This window comes from Zonotrichia leucophrys, chromosome 15, assembly GCF_028769735.1.
Source record: "Zonotrichia leucophrys gambelii isolate GWCS_2022_RI chromosome 15, RI_Zleu_2.0, whole genome shotgun sequence".
NCBI classification, from domain to species: domain Eukaryota; kingdom Metazoa; phylum Chordata; class Aves; order Passeriformes; family Passerellidae; genus Zonotrichia; species Zonotrichia leucophrys.
This window is the reverse complement of record NC_088185.1, coordinates 2225756-2246374: the sequence shown is the minus strand read 5'-3', so window position 1 is coordinate 2246374 and position 20619 is coordinate 2225756. Positions and strand designations below refer to the sequence as shown.

The window sequence follows — 20619 nt, the reverse complement described above, 5'->3', positions numbered from 1 at the left end:
AGTGAGAACTCTGCAAACCCAAAGCTCCACTTCCAGATTTGTAAATAACAGCCTTTCTGTTGAATCCTGGAAGGGCAGCGAAGCCCTGCACACCACTCTGGGATTTTCCATCCTGTGGTTGTTTGCAGTCACACCAAGTGAGAGCGGAATGGGAGCACTCCGAGCTTGCCGTGCTTTTCACAGCTTTGCACCAACTCCACAAAACTGTGCTCAGAGCAACACTGTGAAGGACAAGATCCCCTGTTTTTTGCCTGGGTATTATAAAGACAGCTTCAAAATATCCAATATTGCAAGAGGGATGTGGAAAAAGCCCTGTGAAGTTTGTTCTTCCTTCAGCACAAAGCACTGCGAGCTTTGGAGCAAGGTGTGGGGGCCAGGCTTGATGAGATGCTCAGGCTTGTGGGGCAGCATTGTTTGTGCTGTGAGCAGGAGCCCAGCAGTGTCAGATCTGGTATCTGATGTTTGCTCTGCAGTGTTCTGAGCACAGGCAGCAGTGGTGGCACGAGACACAAGATCCTGCTAAAGGACAAACTTACTGCTTGGCCTCAGACTCTATTTAAGATGACTTTACTCGGTTTTTTGGCACTCACGGCAGGGTAGGAAGTACCTGCAAATTCTTCCCATCTGCCATGTGCTCTGAGGGCTCAGTGCAGTTGTTCTGAGCCAGGTGTGGCCACAAGAACAAAACCACGATTGTGCTCAGGCCTGGGCTGGCTGCTCAGCAGGGTGACCACAGCGTGGAGCTCCCTCAGAGGGGCTGCCTGCGGTTTCACCTTGTGTGATGTGCCGGGCTGGAGTTGTGCTCTGCACACCCAAAGTGTGCCCGAGTGTGGCAGCTCCAGCGGCTCCCAGGCTGTGTGCACAAGCTGCAGTCCCTGCTCTGCAGCCTGATGGCTCGGCCGTGTTCACTGCCAGCAAAAGCAGCTCTTCATCTCCAAGTGGCCAAGTCACCGAGCAGGAAATGCAGCAGAGCCATTTTATCACACAGGTGACATTTGCAAGCCTTCTGCACACTAAGATGTAACTTAAAAATAAAGGTGTGAACTGCTGTTTTCCAGCAAGGGAGGATGGACAGGAAGATGTGTCTGTCTCTTCAGTCACCACAAGAAGCACTGATGATGAATTTTCCATTTTCCAGGTACAGCTGCCTCTTCTGAGTTGTGTAATATCTGCAACACTCACTCTGTCCCCCTCCCCTTTCTTCTCTTGGTATTTTCTCGTTCCCTCTCCCGGTTTGACTTCCTCACCTCTGCTCCTCCCAAACCACTGGGAATTCTGAGCAGCCAATATTTCCACAGAGTTTGCCTGCAGCCCCTGCTTAGCCAGAGCTGTGACTGATTTGAGGGAGGTTTTCCCTTCCCAAAGCTCCGGGGTCGGTGCCATGGCCCTGGGCGAGGGTGTAAGGAATACAACATGCAAAGTGGGATGTTGGAAGGTGCTCTGCCACAGAGCCGCGGGCCTTGGGCCGTGCTGTGAAACAAACTCGTTTGTCCCCTTTTATCTGGAAACAAAGTGAAATAGTCAGCACAGAGCCGTGCTGTAACACCCATGGGGACCTGCAAATGAGGAGCACAAATCGCCTTGTTCCCTATCACCTTGGGTTACATCAACAGTGAGAAGAATTAAAGATGGCACAGCAAGACCCTCTTTTTTCCTGGCATGTCTTTGACGTGTGTGAAACATTAAATTTGCGCATTAATTTTAATGTAATTAATTGTTGTCAGGCTTAATGAATTGAGTGACTTGGGGGTATTGTAACTGTCCCATACCCACCAGAGAGCCCCATGTAGCAGCAAGGGGAAAGAAGTGGGAAGTTTGTTCCTTTTCCTAGAGGGAGTTTATATTCAAATGCTTATCCCTGCATTTCTGGTGATCCAGCATCTTATACAAAATAACCACAGATGCACCTTCAAGTTGCTCAGCACCAATTTAATGTTAGAGTCTCCAAACTGCTCTGGTGCTACAACTAACATCACCAAAGCCTCTGGTAGGCCTAGACTGCAAATTGTGCTTTTTAAGACTTGGGTGAAGGCAAGGTTTAACCTCTGTGGAAAGCACAAGTGGTAGAGGCAAGTGTCAGCTTTAACAAACAGCGTTTTCAAAGAAGCTTTGCAGAGCTGAGTACCTTTCTCACGGGGATTGTAATGAGCCAGCAGCTCCTGGTGCAGAACCTTTCCTTCCCCAGAACACCCAGCACATCCCTGGGACCCTGGCACAGAGGGAAAATTGTGCTTTTTGTGCCTTTTTGGCATCTATGTTGCTCTTTCTTATCGCTTTGGTGCAGCTCCTTCCATTCCTGTCTCTGTTCCCCCCAACAGCTTCCTGCTGATGCTACAAAGTTTCCCTCGTGCTTTTTTTGTTCCCAAGGGAAAGCTGACAGCCCTTGGCGTCCTTCCTCGGTGATCTGCCTTTCCTGGCTGACATTTGCTGCTTACTGCCCCATCCTCATCGAAATGCACAAAACCAACCTAATCCTGAGTGAAAATACACATTCCCCAGCTCCACCCTGTTGCCTTCTTGCAGCTCAAAATCCCCCTGGCAGCTCTGGGTTGCTCGTCTGCTGGGGAAAGAGCAGCAGCAGCCAGAGCCAGGCCCAGGAAATCCCTGCAACAATTCCAGATGGATTCCTATTCCAGGTGGATTCCTATTCCGGACAGGCTTTCCCCCTTAAATCCTCCCTGACAAACTTCTCCCCGGCCCAGCCCTGCTCCCCGCTTGGAGATGGTTCCTCCCCGGGCCAGATGCCGCGTTATCCGGAGCGACTTTCCCTCGCAGCCCCGTTTTCCTGCCCCTCCGGAGTCTCCTTTGTGCGGCTGCCAAGCGGAGCGGCCCTGCCAGGCACACACGGCTGCTCCGCACGACCCACTCCGAGGGGACGCTCTGCCTCCGGGCCGCTGCACCGGCAGCGGGGAAAGCAAACGGCACCTGAAAAGCTGTCAAAAGGGGCTGGAAAGGTTGGAAATAAAGAGGTTTTGGTGGTGCTCTGGGTTTACCTCTGAGACATTGTGAGTAGAGAGGCTGCCCTCCCCTGCTCTGGCTGCAGGAGCACGGAGGAGGAATGAGAAGTTTCCAAGCCCGCAGCCACAAAAGCACAGGCCTGGAATCTCTCTAATGAAAGTTTTCCTCTTTGCAGTTTGCCAGGCAAACAAGCACCAGGCAGCAATATCAAAACCAGCCCAGATTCCAATGAAAACCAATGTTCGAGTAGAAATGGAACTGCTTCATTTTCCTTGGCAAATAAAAGTACAGAGAGAGGAGAGGAGAGGAGAGGAGAGGAGAGGAGAGGAGAGGAGAGGAGAGGAGAAGAGGAGGAGAGGAGAGGAGAGGAGAGGAGAGGAGAGGGAGAGGGGAGGAGAGGAGAGGAGAGGAGAGGAGAGGAGAGGAGAGGAGAGGAGAGGAGAGAGAGAGGAGAGGAGAGGAGAGGAGAGGAGAGGAGAGGAGAGGAGAGGAGAGGAGAGGAGAGGAGAGGTCCCTGTTTTGCTGGGCACAGGGCAAAGGCAGCCAGGATGATGGTGGGGTTTGGGCCAAGGGGCTCCTCCTTCCTTGCAGGGATGGAATATCACTTTATCCCCACATTACAGGGCTTCTCTGCATCATCTTTCCAGACAAACGAGTGCTCCACCCTGCCCGATTCCTGCAGTTTGCCTGGAAGGCCTCTCCCTCCTCGCCCTGTGGGCTGGACTCCCGCTCCCCTCCCACTCCTGAGCCCTTGAAGGCTGTGCCAAGGAGTGAGCTGGCACTGCCGGGCTGGCCCTGCCTCTGCCTCCTCCCCGCGCTGCTGCGGGCCCGGGGCAGGGAATACCCCACCCTTTGGCTGGGGCAGAGCAGCTCTGAGACTTTGCTTTCATCCCAGCCCTGTCTGGGAAAGCTCCTGAACCTGCTCTGCGTCTGGGAGCGCAGGAATCCACAGCAGCCAAGCTGTGCTGGCTCGCCTGGAGGGATTCCTGGAGCAGGCGGGTGTCAAACACCCCTGTCCATGAGAAATAATCATCCACGTGGCACCCGTGAGAGCTGCAGATTCAAATCACAGTTTGAAGGGACACGCTGGGGTTAAGCCCCACAGAAAACCACCTGAGTGCAAAGCAAGTGTCACATGCCTGAAACAAATAATCACAAACACCTCTGTCCCTCAGAGGCTCCCTGTAGCACCGAGTGTGCAGCCTGATGGGAGCATCCCTAATTGCTTTGGGACTGGTCATTTGAGCAGAGGAAGTGGAGGAGAGAGTGAAAGCAAAGCCCAGGGCTGGAAAATGGAAATGACTGTAGGGACAGGAATGTGGAGCTTCACAACAACCCAGAGTTGGCAGCGGGGAGAGAAGAGCAGGAGGTGAATCAGGGTGACAGGACAGCGCAGTGTGAGCACCGTGTGTGGCACTGGCGGCCCCTCGGTGCCTGCGGTGCCACACAGCCCTCGGCTGGCACTGCTGGGCATGGCACGTCCTTGTTCTTCCCTCAGCAGCCCACAGCCCAGACACGGCTCTGCCAGGATGAGTCTAAGCCGTGTGCTGAGCTCCTGGACACTGCTCAGAGAAGGGAGAGCCCTGAAATCCCTTGCCAAGTGAGAGATTCAGTGGTGTGAAGCCCGTGTGCCCAGCCCTGGGGGCAGAGCCTGGCAGTGCCAATCCCCGCTCCGGTGGAGGCCCTGGGACAGGGTGATGTTAAACACGAAGTGGTTTTAGAGAGCCAAACCATCAAACTCTGCCTAAACATCCACTGAAGAGCCACAGCAGCCTCCTGCCCTGGCACACTGCCTAAAAACCCCTTTTCCCCTCTGCAAAAGCAAAAAGGGGAGGCCCTTTTGGTGTCCCCCCGGCTCTCTGGGAGGGGACAGGCTGTGGCTGCTCCCCACGGAGGCCGGGCCTGCCCGGCAGGCGCTGCAGCCTCTGCCCGCTGTCCCCGCGCTGGGCGCGCTCAGAGAGGAGGGACAAGCCCGGATGTGAAGGATTTACAGCCCTGGCAGACGCGGGTGAGCCGATGGCGAGGTCGGGAATTGGAGCAGCGCAGAGCGAGGCCGAGCCCTGCCAGCGATCCGACACCGAGCCCGAGGCCCTGAGGGGCTGCGGGGGCCAGGCCGGGCCCGGCATCCTCCCCAGGAGCTCCTGGGCTGGGCTGGGCTTTTCCCTTGGCACAGGGGAAGGAGGAAACCAGGGCTGAGCAGCAAAAGCCGGGGGTGAGAGTGGCTCAGCAGCCGGGCTGGGGCAGCAGAGCTGGGGCGCTCACCAAGGCAGGCAGGAGATGGGGAAGGTCCCGGTCCCAAGGGCTGCCTGCACGGAGCGGCTCTGCCCTGTCCCAGAGCCCAGCATTCCCACACAGAGAGGGAATTGTGCAGGCTCAGATCGCCACCGTTCCACTGCTGCACGTTTGTGTTCCTTGCCCAGGAGGGATTCAATCCCTTGCACCCCGGTTTATGATTTAACTCACTCTGGCCGAGCTGACACAGAGCTCTGCTCATGCCCTGCAGTTCCTTGTGCATTTAGCAGGCAAAGTTGGTTCTTCCACTTTATAAATGTGGGAGGAACTCACAAACCAGAGCTGGACTTCCAAAGGAAGAGGCTGTCAGCTCCTGCACTGCCTCGCTGGCATTTTTAAGGTGTATTATTTACGTGCTGGAAAGGAGCCAACCAAAACCTCTCTTAAGAAATTTCTCCCTTACTTACAGAACAAAGTCTACTGCTTTGTGAAAATGAATAATTAAATTCTGAGGTTTGGGCATCTTCATTTATTGCTGAGATCTTGGCATCATCACTTTTCCATATTTGGGGAAAATGAGAATAAAAGTCAATGTTAAATGATGTACAAAACTAAGATTAGTCTGTTTACCCCAGACTAACTCTTTGGATAAAGGAAAACTATTTTCATACTTTGCATAAAATATGCATAAAATATGAAGTTGATACTTTCCAATCTTGATATATTTTTTATAAACCCTCCTCTCTTTTTTAAGCCCAACACAATTAGCACTTCAAGAACGTTGTGAGTCTGCCCTTAACTACCAATAAAACCAGTTTGATTTACCAGTGACATTAACCAGGTAAAGTGCCAGGATTCAAGTGGATGGAAAGAAAAGCTGTTTGGATCACTGGAACATGACTTCTGCTGGTCTGAGGGATCCTAAAATGGTGTGAGTGAGTGTGCTCAATGGGTGTAGCTGTGCTGCTGAAAGGCGTTCCAGCATCTCTGGGCAAGTTCCAGAACAGAAAATTAAAAGGGGAAAGAAAAAAAAAAAAAACCCAAAGTAGCAACCAGCTGAATTTATTGAACAATTTTTTTACCAAAAAAGAAAGAACTGAGTATGGAATCCATCATGTTTCTGTTTGTCATCTTTGGGGGTATCAATCTTTCCAAACACTGCTGGTGTTTCACTGCCAGGCACTCCAAGTCCTGCTGCTCTGGGGACATTTGGGACAACCCCAGGCTGCAGGATGGAGGCTTTCAGCTTGGCAAAGGTTCCCATCAGGGCAGGCAATAAAAACACCTCACACAGCTGAAATCCTGTGTGGCTTTGGGATTCTGTCACCTTGGACCCTTAAAGGTGGAGACTGAACAAACAGCAAAGCCCTACTCAAAAAATCAGCGTATCCTTTGTGCAGAGCAGATTCCAGTGAGTTCCTGCAGGGCTGGGGCACAGGGAAGGTGCCGAGGCAGTGAACACCCACCTCCAACAAAACTCAATATGGCAATGACTGAAAAATAAATCAAATTACTTGGCAAATAAAAATGCGATTCTGTGACTGCAAGGAAGCTGGCATTTTCCTGGTTATCTTCTCCAAGACAGGAAGAAGAGACATAAATATATATGGCACCAGAAATGGCAGCAGAAATGTCTCTTTATCCTTCCCAGTACAAATTAAGTGTAGGAAAACTACTCCTCCACAAGGTCCCTGTCACTGCAGTGATGCCCCAAGCACAGCCAAGTTCAGAGGCACCAACCAAAGTCAGCTCTCACAAAATAAAATGGAACACACATTGGTTCAGGTACTGACACTGCAGGACATCACTAAATCTGAACATACTTCTGTATTTTGGTTTAGCTGCCTGTTTTAAGTGCACCAAATGCTTCACTTTGAGCTTCCCCCCAGCCATCTCAGCATCCTCCACACACAGGGTGCCAGGTTCACAGAATCCGGGATGTTGCCTCAGGACACAGCAGGCAAAAGATTTCTTCCACGAGTTTTGGCCTCAGCTTAACCCTGTCCAGTCCCTATTCTTGAATCTTAGTGGTGCCTCAAATCCCTTTCACTCAAAAATTATTTTGGGCCAAGAAAGAAACAGCGAAGGACATCAGACCCAGGAATTTCTCTGCAGGTTTTTACACCTCACTCTGTGAGCAGAAGCTTTTAGGGCAACAAGCCTGCAGTTGTTGTAAGTGGGGCTGAGAAACAGCACCTTGCAGCCTTTTCATCCCTGTTTTTCTCCTTAAGAAGAGAATTGCTGCTTTTCAAACTCATTCCCCAGCCTGGGGCTGATGCTGCTCCCAGGGAAGGGCAGCCCCGAGGGTGCCCAGGTCCCACCTGGCTGTGCTTGTGTCACTTTGTGTCACTTTATGGGCCATGGTTGTGTCACTGTGTCCCTGCTGCCAGCCCCACACAAACCCAGCACCCCCTTTAAAGCCCACGGTGAGCACAGAAAGTGCCAGCAGGATTTTGTTGCTGTTTGCAGCTGCACTTCTGGCCCTGGCTCAGGTTTAGCAAATGGCTGAATTCAGGAACAACTGCAAGGCCACAGTCCTGCCCTGCAGCTGGGGAAGGGCCAAACCCACGGGACAGCTGCTGGGAGCTCAAGGGATAACTGGGAGACAATTAATGGGATTTCTTACTCATCTCCAACCTCGATGGAAATAGATTATTTTTACCTGGCAATTAAAAACCGGCACTGTTTTTTTTCCCAAGGTAAGAAAGTTTCATTACGCTCATTTTGCATTTTAGACATGACAGGAAGCTCAGAGTTTTCCCAGGAAAATGCTACAATAGACACATTTTTCTGCTCTCAATCACTGCCATTCTAGAGCACTTTTAAGACAGTTCACATTTAATATAAAAGCAGTAATAGACTTTGATGTGTTAGAACTTAATTCTAGAACTCTGATTTTTGGAGCTCACTGAATGCACAGCTGGGGATGCCAGTGAGTGGAAGAAAATAGAAATGTTTCTAGGATTAAAGCTCAAGTTCTGAAAGACTGAAGGAAACAATCTCCACGAGAACTCAAATTTGTTTCTGTGATACAGCCACCAAGTGAACATGCATCACTGAAAGACATTGGGTCCATTTCTCTCAGGGGAATGCATTTTACACTAAAAATGGAGAATAAACCCACAGAGCATCAAAAGGATCATGGGAGACAGACGATGAAATTTTTGAATAAAAAAAAGATGACAACACATAACATCTACAATGTACACACACACCCTGGAAGGTTTATATATGCTCTATATATATTTCAAAGTACACACAAGCTGCCCATGTGGCAGGCTGAGAAAATAGGAATACATCTTGGGAAGGTCATGAAGGAAAAAACCACAGAGGAAAACGAGAGTTATTTACATTCAATAATTCAGTAGCCTTTAACACCTCTATATACAAACAGGCTCTATTTATGTACAGACTGCACTGGGAGCCGAGTGAAGTTATTCCAAACACAAAAGAAAAATACAAAACCCCTTGATAATTCACTTGAACAAGCGTTTACAGGTTGCAGAGATTTCTCCATTTACAAAGAAAATACTACACATGGAACAGAGAACTTGCATCTTTGGGGAACTTTCAGTCCTTACAAGAGGAGTGTGTTCCCAATGAACCACACAGCCACCGGAAAATCTGGAATATTTGCAGTGCAAGGAGGTTTTGAGGGGGTTATAATTGCATTTATCATGCCAGACATATCTTAATTATGAAACTAGTTAACAAGTCATAATTGAGTTGCTGTCAAGGGACAGTTAGAAAAAAGAACCCAAAATTTGGGTTTTCAGTTCCCAGATCAACTCAAGTATGCACCCTCCCCTTCTGCAGCACAATTCCAAAATGCACACAGTCAGAAGTTGCTGCCATTTCACACAGGGCACTGCCCATTCCCAGAGCCCTCTGTCCTTTATAGGCTTCATGTCCATTCCAGATGTACAGAGCATTTTGTATTTCATTTTGTACAAAGCAGATCAATACCCCACAAGCAGGAAAATACAGAGAGCACCCTTGCCTGGCCTGGTAATTAATTTATGATGTAATAATTGGTCTTTCTGTCCTCCCCAGGAAGATGTTTGTCTCACAGGCAGTGCTGCAAAGGGACACCAGTCACTGTTCTTGCCCCATCCAGGGCAATTTAGATTCCCTTTCTCCCCAAGCTTTATCAGCAGCTCATGCAGAGAACAATTGCCAAAATCCACACCCCAAGCACCGAGTAGGAATTTTCAAGAGAGAAAATATTGCTGTGGCTTGAAAGCTGTTTTCTTTTTTTTGATGTTAACTTTCAAGATGTTACAACAGTCCAGAGCCATGGCTGCAGCTGTGTTAGTGAGTGGATGGCAAAGCCAAGGCAGTGATGGTGCAAGGAGCAGGCAAAGAGGAGCAAGCAGAGGAATGGATTTCTGCAAAGGAACAGTTCTTATGGATCTTGGAAGTACTGTCAGCTTTTTTCCCCTCCAGGGGACACAAGTCCATGGGAAGTTTAAAAGGTTGAAGCAAATAGTGCTGTTTGCTCATCAATACAGGGAATATCAGATTTGCTCATCCCAACAATCAAAGTGAACACACCAGGCTGAAAAGAGCACTTAGGAACCAAGTGTATTTAAATCATTATTAAAAAAAAATTAAAAATCGCTAATTGTGAGTCTACCACTTTCAGAACTATTTTACTGAGGATCAAGACCTAAAATGTTATGTCACCATCTCAGATGGCAGAAGTTTCTCCAGCAAGTAACAATGAAGCAGCAGCCACACACAGCCTGTCGTTACTGGCAGTTTGGTTTGCTGTCTGCTGCAGTAGTAATCTGTCAACACACTCCTCAAAATCCCAGCCCTGCTCCTGGAATGGGTGCCAAATCCATCCCCTGGTGGGTACAGAACACAGAACAGCCTCCCCCACACCCTGTGCTCTGGAGTTTGCCAGTGCTGTGAGTGCTCAGCTCCCCTCCCCTGCTCCAGCACTGAAGATCCCCCAAAACCAAGCACCTGCATCCCAGGGATTTACAGAGGTGCAGCAGGACATGGAGGGCACAGGAATTATTCCAGATCTGCAGTTCCAGTTATCCCAAGCAGGAGCAGGGGATTCATCCCTCCTGACCACTTCAGGCTGAGGGAATTGGGCAAACTTCCTTCCCTGCCAGGTCTCCCTTCCCTCCTTCCCTTGGTGACCACACCGAGCTGCTGGCACAGGGAGCATTAAAGAGCCTCAGGAGCAATAATTCCATAAGGGATGTATGGAATAAATCAGGGATAATCCCCTAAGGGAACCCCCTTCTTCTGCCCCTTTGCTTCAGAGGTGCCACACCTGCAGCCATCCTGCTCTGGAACTGAGCTGAGCCTTCCTTACAGCACACAGGGAGCTTTAGACAGAGCCTGGCTCTTGCCTCGTGAGCGAGTTCAGCCGAGAGCTTTGGGCTGCAAGACAGAAGCCTGGTTAGAGCAGGAACATGCCAAGTCCTGTCCAATTCCAATTGTACAGACTTGTTAGTTTTTTTGGAATATGGTGATTGCCTAAACAAGACTCCACTTCTTGTTAGTACAATAACTTTTATTTGACATCTACAAGATCATTATCTTGTAGTTTTTTGGACAGGTTTATACAATCTCAATTTTTCAATAGTGCAACCTGTGCAAGCAAGAAATGACAAACATTGTCCTTCACTTTCTTATAAACATCTACTATTATAGGCAAAACAAAACTTACCCATATTATAGATAAGTGACTATTCACATTTGTACATTACAATTTCTTTTAAACAGCTCCAGATAAACTCTACAATGTCTTACAACATATTAAACATAACAGAAACAGCACATACAGCGGAACCCTCAAGTGTTTCCCATTCTCTAATTTACAGCTCAAGCAAGGTTTCATCTTAAAAGTGACAAATTAAATTATGTTAATGAAGTAAAAAATATAAGATTGTATGCGAGATGGAAGTGAATTTGCACTTAAGTTTCCATAACCACCTCAGATTAAGAAAATGCTTCAATTTAAGGAAAACAGGCATCCAGCCATCTTTGCAGTACACATTAGGAATACCATTAATACATTAAAAATGAACTAATTTTAATTTAAGATGTTTATCACAAAAAGAACATGTTGTAGACTCAAATATATAACTCCCAGGAGAGAACCAGAAAAAAATGCAACACCTGGGTATAAACACTATAAAAATGCAATAACCAATGCTGTACAACTAAGATTGTGTTTCTCTCTGAATTCCTGTCTCGTGTGTTTATGCCGTCCATGCCCGTTTCCAAAGACATGCACTGTCAAACAGAAACTGGGAAGGAACCTGAATGCATGATGTGCAACCTCTAGGTTTCATGCTTTTATAAACTCAAATTGAAGAGAAAAACCCAATATATATTTTCTATATATATACTCAATACATGCATTCGAGATCTCCCACAGCAATGGCATCGATGCACTGCGTTAAACCCTGAGCACTGTATGACAAGAGAAAAATAAAGCCTGCTTGGGGATTTTCAAGCATTTTCAAACAAATTGTGGTTTGTAGCTTAAAAGGCCAAAAGTAAAAGCAAACAGGAAGCACTACAGAGAGCATAAGGAAAGACAGATGCACCACCATAAACAACTGCTGGCTTTCAGTTCTACCAACCTTTTTAGATCTCTTTATTCCCAAAGTATTTGAGACACAACTGAACTGAAAAAGTTATATTTCTTTGGAATCTGTCCCTGATTTTTATGCAAGTGATATGCTTTTACAGCCTTTTCCTCAAACACCAAAGTCAACACCTGTAGCTTGTCCTCTCACGCGTTGTTGAGGTTGGTGATGCTCTGGGGGTGGTGCTGCTGCCAGATCTGCTGCTGCTGCACTGCCAGCTGCTGCGACTGGTCCGACGTCGACAGGAGGTTCACGAGGGGCGACACACAATTTGCAGGAATGATCAAACCTGAGAACAGCAACACATCAATGGATTCATAAAAACACCATCAGTTGTGTTCACTAAGAGCTCAGGCTGATGATTGCACCCTTTCATTTATGCAACATTCAATAATGACTGTTCTGATGTCAAGTCTAATCAGCACAGCCACGAGTCCTGCTCCTCAGTCCTTCACATCCTTTAGGCTGTGAAGCAAGAGAAAAGTTCTCATTTTGCCTGACAACAAAATTTATTCTCATGTTACCTGCTGTCATGAGAAGTCAGCTATTTTTGCTTTTCTAGTCTCACAGAAGTTACATCATCATGAAAGTTTAAGCATGGAAAAACCCACTTCCAACATCCCAGAAAACTGGTACTAGAGGAGGAGCTGCCATGATATTGGCACTTCCACAGGAAGTCCACATTTAACAAAACATTTGGAGAGTTTGGTTTCTGAGGTCCCTATTTTGAGGGCTTCTCTATGAGGTTTAGTCAAGAGACAATCTTGAAGTCATTCTACACACTTTCAGTAGCTCAAAAACCACAAAAACAATTATTTCAAGGCCTACTCTTAATTGCCAAAAGTGGGGGAAAAGTGGAGCCACCATGATGTCAGAGAATCTTGTCTGGAGCAGGCTGTGCATGATGTTTTTGCTGCAGAAAATGCAAATAACTGAGATTAAGTGCTCCAAAGCCTGGTGAAAAAGCAACCTGCCTTCATTAAGCTCCTCAATCTATTGTACTGTAGATTTCTGCAGCTGCACTTCTGCCCCTCCAGAGCAGACAAGCCTGTTCTGTTTTAAACCCCTTTATCCAAACTGTGGCTGCCAGCACAGAGGCACTGAGCAGTCAGGCCAGCTCTGCTCCAAGGGGCAGCAGAGCAGCAGCAGAGCCCCAGCACCCACCTACGATCCTCTGCCCATCCTCTGTCCTCAGGCGCACGATTTGCATTTTGACGTTGGTGCCGCTGACCGAGGCCAGCACTCCCTCCACCTTCGTCCACACGCTCAGCACGGAGCCACACAGCACGTAGTAGGTTCTGCAGCGCAGCCCCACCTCACACACCAGCCCCAGGCCTGCCTTCTTGCAGTTCCCTCTCCTGCAGGATGAGAGAAAAGCTTTCAGAACCATTCTGCAAACTAAAGTCTCTCATTTCATTACAAATAAGATTTGTGGTTGTTTAACGTGCATTCGGAGTTGAGCACACACACTAAGGGAAGGACACTTTGGGAACAGGTAATGGTAAAGCTTTGGGAAGGGTTGGCCTCGTTAAGCACCATCTACAAAATGCACAGACAGAGCTTGGGGTCAAAGACACCATCACTGAGGTCACCTGAGAGCTGGAGTACGTTACAGGACACTGGGATCTGATCAGGGTACTTCAGCAGCTCCAATATTAATCTGAAACTTCTACCAGTTATGCAGCTCCTCAGGAATTCAGCCACACAGGAGGCAGCAGAGGAGGAACAGCTGTTTCTGACATCCATCTCATCTCTAAACATTCCCCCAGTAACATTTGAACTATCAGACTACAATAACAGAACAGATGAAGACACTTCAAGCACAAACTACTCCTGAGTCACTCTGAGTGAATTTATACATTAACACTCATCTCATGTACTGGGACTTCAGGGCAAGTGCAAAGCTCAAGGTTTTCTCACAAGTTGGGTCATTTGACTGGACATGTGGCAACTTCCCTTAGCCAAGAAACACAAGGCTCTACAGGAGGGACAGAGGGACAGAAGCAGTGCTAAACCAGCCCAAAGTGAAACAGCAGAAGTTAAAGCACAAGCACTGACCAGTAGGCGTGGGTGCAGGTGTCTGCAGAGGAGTTGTACTGCTCCAGCCAGTGCGGCAGAGCATCCTCAGAAGGTACCTGCAAGAGTCATCCACAGTGGGAATGAAGCAAAACACATCAAAACTTACACAGAATAAAAATAATTTGGTTGTTATCATGAGAAAGGAGGGAGCACCAGCATCAGGATGGGGTACAGAGGTACAGAATCCTACATCATAATAATTTCAAATTATCCATCCCAAAGGATGTCCAAAATGCTTAAACACAGCAGAACCTCAGAGCTTTTTCAATAATGCACCTGATGAGAGTTTCCTTAAATTCTTGCAAATTCAACACTTGCTAGACCCTAAGGAACCTCATTTCTTATTACCACACCACAGATAATTTACATTCAGAAAGAATTCAGAAATGGATATAGGAATGCCAAAATCATGTGGACTGGCTTAAAAAGACCCAAATAAAAGCTCTGCTCTGGAGAAAGAAGCCTTCTTTTTGACTTGTCAAAATTATACATAAATACAAAAAAAATAAAGCCCTTATAATTATTTTCCAACTTTTCTAAGTTAAAAAACAAGCATAACTTTAATGGTTACCTTCTTATATTTCTTTTTCAGGTCTGCACATGTTTCTAGTTTGAGTTGTTTCCCAGTATTTGGTCTGTATATCAAAAAAAGCTTCTTTTTAGGATTCACTTCTTTTACTAGAATTGCTGTTTTCTTGTTATTTCTTATCTGGAAAAAAAAAGACAAACCCAAAACTTCCTGAATTAACACATGATGAAATTATCTGCTTAAGTGATTCCATATTGTTTTTACAGAGTAATAAGTGTGTAACAGTACAACCAAGGACAGTCATACACCTCTAGGACACAGTAATCCACATGAACCTCACAGTGAAACCACAATTTCCTGGTGGAGGTTTAAATAAAAGCTATTAAAATTTGGGCTCATATTCCTATCAGGAAATATCCTGAGGAAATAAAAGGAAGAATTTATTACTCAGTGTTATAAAACCCTTAAAATTAAAATTAATGTAAGATTCAATGTATTTTGGAAAGCTAAACAAGTACGTTTTTCAGTTTAGCCCCCAAAGCCTCTGAACATAATCCAAGAGACAGAAGAATCTCACCTGTAGTGATAAATAAAATCCATCATCTGGACCTGTTTGTTCTGCCCAGATCTTTGTTGCTTCATCCCAAGACATTCCTCTCTCCACACTGATCTGCAAGAGAGCAGTGCAGGGGCATTGGAGTGGGAACAACTTTCAAGCAGTTACACAGGTGGGGACTGAACACAGTGTAAAAACCTCCTGGCAAATGTTCTTAGTTCCTACAGAGATGATAAAGGATTCACTCACTGTGTACAGCTCGACATGTCCAGAGGTAGAATATCCAGGAGTTAAAAACTTCTTCACATCTGCCTTCCTCACCTTCTCATCCCCAGAGCCCAGATCTGAAAAGGGAAGCAAGAGTTTTATTTTATTCTGTTGCTCTGTTCTCAGTGAAGTTCAAGAGCACTGTGAATTGGTTTACTCACCTAAGATGCCCATGTCATATCTGCCATTCTTTTTAGCATTTTGAATAACTGCATTTAACGTGTCAGAGAAGTACTGGAACAAAGCATTCTGCTGATGGACTTCCATGCCGAGAATTCGATTCAGAAATTTCCCTATATTGTTGTAATCTTAAAAAAGAGTAAGAAATACATGTATTAGGGCAAAGATTAACTTTGATAACCATAAGCCCTCAATCAGTATTCAAAGCCTTACAAACACCATGTAAATACACTCTTTCAGAAATGCAGAAAACATGAAGTTCTCCAAAAAAGGTCACTTTTTAGAGAGTTCCAAGTTCAGTTCTGCTGCTGGGAACCCACTGTTGTGACAGGGACATTCTACAGACACACTGAACACCCAAGTACCTTTATCAAGGGTCAGAATTCCAGATCTGTCCTCCACATTTATCAAGCCTACACCAATCAATCCTTGACGAACATCTAGGAAAGAGCAAGAAGTTCAATCATTGCTGCTTTGCCATCTAAAAATAACCCAGTGAAGCAACAGCTTGTTGAGCCATAGGATCCAATTCCAAAGCCTCTGACACCCCTCACTTCCCATCACTGCAGTTTCTACCAAATACATCAATAACCAAGACACAGCTTTGCCTTCTGTCCCTGCAGGAATCACAGGCAGGGGAAAGCACCCATGGCACCATGCAGGAGAACAGTTCCAACAGGCAAGGGGAAAATCAAGATAAAAATCTGTTTGTAATCCACTGGCCAGGCAGATACAGAACATTCCTCACACTGAGAGTTCACAGATCTGGTTTCAAGTGTGAACTTCAACATTCAAGCAACGTGCACAGACTCTCACTGGGCGTTTACTCCCATCTGTGTCAGCTGATCATTTGAAATTCTAACAATTTTACAGCTCTAACAGTATTTGCATTTTCTGTGTACTGGAGAAGGACCAAAAGGTAGCTATCACAGCCTTACCTTTGAAGAAGTCTCCAGGAAAATCAGGAGGAGGTGAGACCATTGGAGAGTCCAAGTTCACAATGGATTTCATAACGATCTCCAGAGCATTTCTGCCATACTGTGTAAGAAAGAAAGTTCTGTCAATGCCACCCAGTGTTGGTGCCACAGCTCCAGGCACACATGGTTTAACAGGTATTTATAATTCACAATTAAAAGCTTTTCTGTGCAATAGTGAAGGGAATTGTTTATCACCTTTATGTAGTGCAGTTTATAACTGAAAACAGCCAAGTCTTAATTTTTAATTAGAACTGCCAAATTAATCTTTCATTGTGGCTTAAAGGACACACACCATTTACTTAAGACTCTGATTGTTTGCAAGAGCAGAAAAGTGATTTACACACGTGTGTTCCACATGGCTTCACAAACACAATCATGGGTTACAGAAAGAGGCCTTCCATCAGCAAGGGATGGAGTTAAAGGCAAGGGATGGAGAGGAACCTTCCTCAACAGCTCCTCTGTGGAATAAGCACCACAGCATGAGTTCTGCAACAGAAACAGAATTGTCACCTTGTTGTCAAAATTGAATCTGCTGAGGTCTCGAGTTTCTGTGGCCCGTCTGTCTCCGTGGGTCAGGGCTCCCTGTCAAGACACAACATGGTCATTAAATATAAAACTTATAAAAAAAAGAAATCCAAGTTGCATTTTCTTAAAGGAAAGATCAGACCTCTTGAAAAATCTTACCAAACTCTCCAGTCTTTTTGCAACTATAGATGCAAATCTTTGCTCTCCTGCCAGTTCAGAAATGAGGAACACATACTCTGGAGCAGTCACTTGGTTGGATCTATGAGTTCTTCCTGGATAATTAAGTAGAAGCATGTAAATTAGATATATTCAGTGAAATAGATTTTTTTTATTAAAATGTGAACTGTGAAGAGAGCAAGGAAAAAATGTAGAACTTAATCCTGCTTAAAAATTAGACTCTGCTGTAATACAGCAAACAGAAGTAGCACAGAGATACTCTAAAAATTGTGGCAACTTCTATAAAGACACTTTATATGTGAATGAAACTCCAAAGCTGCAGCCTAGGGCTGTTTGTGAGGTTTCTTTCAAAGCTTTCAAGACCATTAGCAATGACCACAGACAAAGCTGATTCTGTTCATGGTACAAGAGACTGGAGGGGTCCCTAGGAAGATGCCTGCCCCATCTGATTTTCCACGTTAGCAGTGAGCTCAGTTATCATTCCTGTCCTGGCTCAGGACAGTGAGTGCTTTACCAAACTGCTGGATTGCTCTGTCGGCGCTCCAGGGCAGCTCCAGGGTCATGTGCACCCTCCGCCTCTGGTTCTTGGCCCTGCGGTCTGCCTGCAGGGAGATACCAGAGCTGGCAGCCTCTGAGATGATGGCAATGTTCTGTGATGGACAAAACAGCTCTTGGTTAGCAATAAATCCAAGATCAAGCTTCAGTTTCCAAAAACTAATTCTTCTTTTACAACTATTACCAAACATGGGTCTGCAGTGATTTCACTGTTACTCACAAGGCAGAGGGAGGGCAGCAAAGGTGTGGCTTTCTGTATCAGAGTTAGAAATGCTAATGAACTTTTCAGAGTGAAAGGAGGGGGTTTTGCTTTACTTTTCAACAACTCTCTGTGCAAACAAAGACTTGCCATCCCAGAGGGCAGGTCTCCCTGACACTGGCCTGTACTCTGGAGGAAAAGGGGAGGGACACAGGCTTGCTCCAATAGCAAACACCAGAACAGACAAAATGTTGCTGCTAAGGCTGTACAGGGAAGAGGATCCAGCCATTCCAGTGCCTGGATGCATTTGCCTTGAAAGAATGTAAATGTTTGGACTGTGCACAAATGACTTACAGGAACCAGAGTTTTTACCCTTTAAGTGTCACAAGGGACCACACAAGTTCCATGCACAGTGACATTTACTCCATTTGCCCTCTTGTGGCAGCACGGCCCAAGTGAAGCACTTTCTCCCCCCACTTTTATCAGACACAATTCTACCATTATTCAGGTCAGGATTTTCTTTCAGAGGGCAACATTAAGGGCAGAAGTCACCACTGCTCCACTGTGACTTCTCAATCCTTGTTAGGGTTAACAGGCCCCACTTTTCCCCTTCACCCCTCACTGTAAGTTTTCATACAGTGGTCTTCCCCACTTCCCAATTTCATTATTTCCTCTTGGAAGGGGAGTGCACAGTGACGCAGATCAACGACTCAAAGATATGAATCACAAATCTGCCTTGTAAACACATACTGTTTTACAAAACCAGCTTGAAGGTGCCAGCTTTCAGTTTGGCACACGGGGCCTCAGAGGTCACCCAAACTACAGCGTGACCTTTAAACACTGATTTGAAAAACAAACCAGCAAAGTGCTGCTTAACTGGTACTTGCACTACCTGCCACTCACTGGGGAACAGCTCAGAGTTACTATGGCATCTGGCACAGCTGCCTACAGTCTCTCTGTCAAGGATTACCTTATCTCCATCCATGAACCTCTGCTTCTCTGTGATGTTGAGGATTTCCACGGGCACGTCCAGCTCAGAGCGTGACTCGTAGGAGATGCTGCCGTCGTCGTTGCTCACCACCCTGCCCTTGCGGCCCGTCATCTGGCGAGGGAGGGAGCACAGCCTCAGGGGAGGGCCCAAACCCCCAGCACCCACAGCTCCAGGCAGCACCACTCATCCATGTACCCACACTGAAACGCTCAGTAATTTACTCTGAGTGCAAAACTGCATTATCTGCTATGTGGAATATGACAGAGCAAATCTAGGTAGGAATGATGTTCTATTATGCCACTGTTCATAAGGGATTTACCAGCAGCACTAAAATCAGCTAAACAGGCAGCTCAGGCTGCCACTGATTTTAACAGGGTCTTTTAAATCACACTGATGCTGCTACTTGATAAAAACAGGTAGCTTAAAGACATTTTTCTGAAGTTCTTGAGAGATTAATTAATCAGGCTTTTCATCAACACAAAGGTTCTTGATCTCCACTGCCCTGGAGGATGAGCTAAAGCTCCTCTGTTTAATACACACCAGCAGCAAATGGACTACAGCCAGTCAGAGAAACAGCCCACAGTAAAACAAAAGAGAAGCTGGTGTGATTTACCCAACCAGAAGCTATCAAATCTCAGAAATAATGTGTTCACCCACTCAGAGCTCCCCCTGTATCCTAACACAACATTCAAATTTCTCTCCTATTGGGAGGCATCAGCAGAGTAACCTCTGCTCTCATTCCTGAGATCACTGTCTAAAACTGATAAACAACCTCTTTAAAAACATACTTTTTTTTCTTAATATGTGATCACCAGCCTACCTCTGCAACATTTTCAGGACCACCCAGTTCATCTATAAGCTCATCCAGTGTATTAGGTGGAAGATCTTCAGCCAGCTTTTCCAGTTTATCCAGCAGTTCTTTTTTCATTTGTTGGGCCCTTTCAACAGCATCCTGACTCGTTACAAAGCTGCTGTTTGTGTTACTGTTTGCTGGAAGTTAAGAAAGACTCTTTGAGATTTAGAATTTTATTGCCCAACTGCTAGGAAATGAATCAACATCAAAGCAAGCTGCTCTTACCAGACGTGTTGGTACTGGAAGTGGTGGTTCCAACAGTGGAAGTGAAGCAGCTGGGCCGTTTGGATCCCAGACCAGAGGCTAGTAAGGCACTTTGAATAGAATCTGGGTCTATGCTTTTCTTCTTCTTCTTTTCTTTATTTTTTTTATGCTCTTTTCTAATCAACCAGGGATCTGAAGTTAAATAAAAGTTTCAAACATTTACTAAGCAGCCATCCATCCCTTTGAAACAAATACATTCTCATTGCATAAAGTGACTTACAAAAGTCTGAATTCCAGTGTACAAAATCTAATTTCACATTCTACCAATTCCACATCACTGGAACTAAACTACCTGCTCAGTAAACACTCATCTGTGGCTCCCTGGAATGTTTGGGAATACTTTCTGCTTACTCTCTGCAAACACAGCTACTTGCTTGATGAAACACAGACTGCCTTACCATCTTCATCATCTTCACTGGATTCATCTCTGAAGGGGTTGAAGTCATCATCGTCTCCAGAACTCAAAAATTTGGAGCTCTCATTGTCACTTTCTTCGTTGTCTGAAGCATCAGACTCACTCTCACTCTCATCAGAGCTGCTCCCTGCAAGGCCACCTGTTTTGCGGGCTTTTTTGGCTTCTCTGCTTATTTCTTCACCTAATTCCATCATCCCACAAGAAAGAGAAATTAGTTTAAACCTTGTAGTTTACACACTTTGAAG

General features: G+C 46.1%; 1 protein-coding gene across 1 annotated transcript in view; it reads right to left on the bottom strand.

The window, feature by feature from the left end:
• Positions 1–8394: 8394 nt before the first annotated feature.
• The window catches only part of SBNO1 (strawberry notch homolog 1), a 31081-nt gene continuing 18856 nt past the window's right edge, over positions 8395–20619 (bottom strand). Inside the window, exons 17-32 of the mRNA XM_064726456.1 lie at positions 20358–20555; positions 19921–20091; positions 19663–19832; positions 18822–18953; positions 17612–17747; positions 17080–17192; positions 16906–16977; positions 16357–16456; positions 15784–15858; positions 15400–15546; positions 15221–15315; positions 14993–15085; positions 14458–14595; positions 13866–13942; positions 12972–13165; positions 8395–12096 (exon numbers count right to left, since the gene is read on the bottom strand). Of these exons, the coding sequence (XP_064582526.1) occupies positions 11954–12096; positions 12972–13165; positions 13866–13942; positions 14458–14595; positions 14993–15085; positions 15221–15315; positions 15400–15546; positions 15784–15858; positions 16357–16456; positions 16906–16977; positions 17080–17192; positions 17612–17747; positions 18822–18953; positions 19663–19832; positions 19921–20091; positions 20358–20555 (2054 nt within the window). The 3' untranslated portion in view covers positions 8395–11953. The remainder of the gene's footprint in view (positions 12097–12971; positions 13166–13865; positions 13943–14457; positions 14596–14992; positions 15086–15220; positions 15316–15399; positions 15547–15783; positions 15859–16356; positions 16457–16905; positions 16978–17079; positions 17193–17611; positions 17748–18821; positions 18954–19662; positions 19833–19920; positions 20092–20357; positions 20556–20619) is intronic.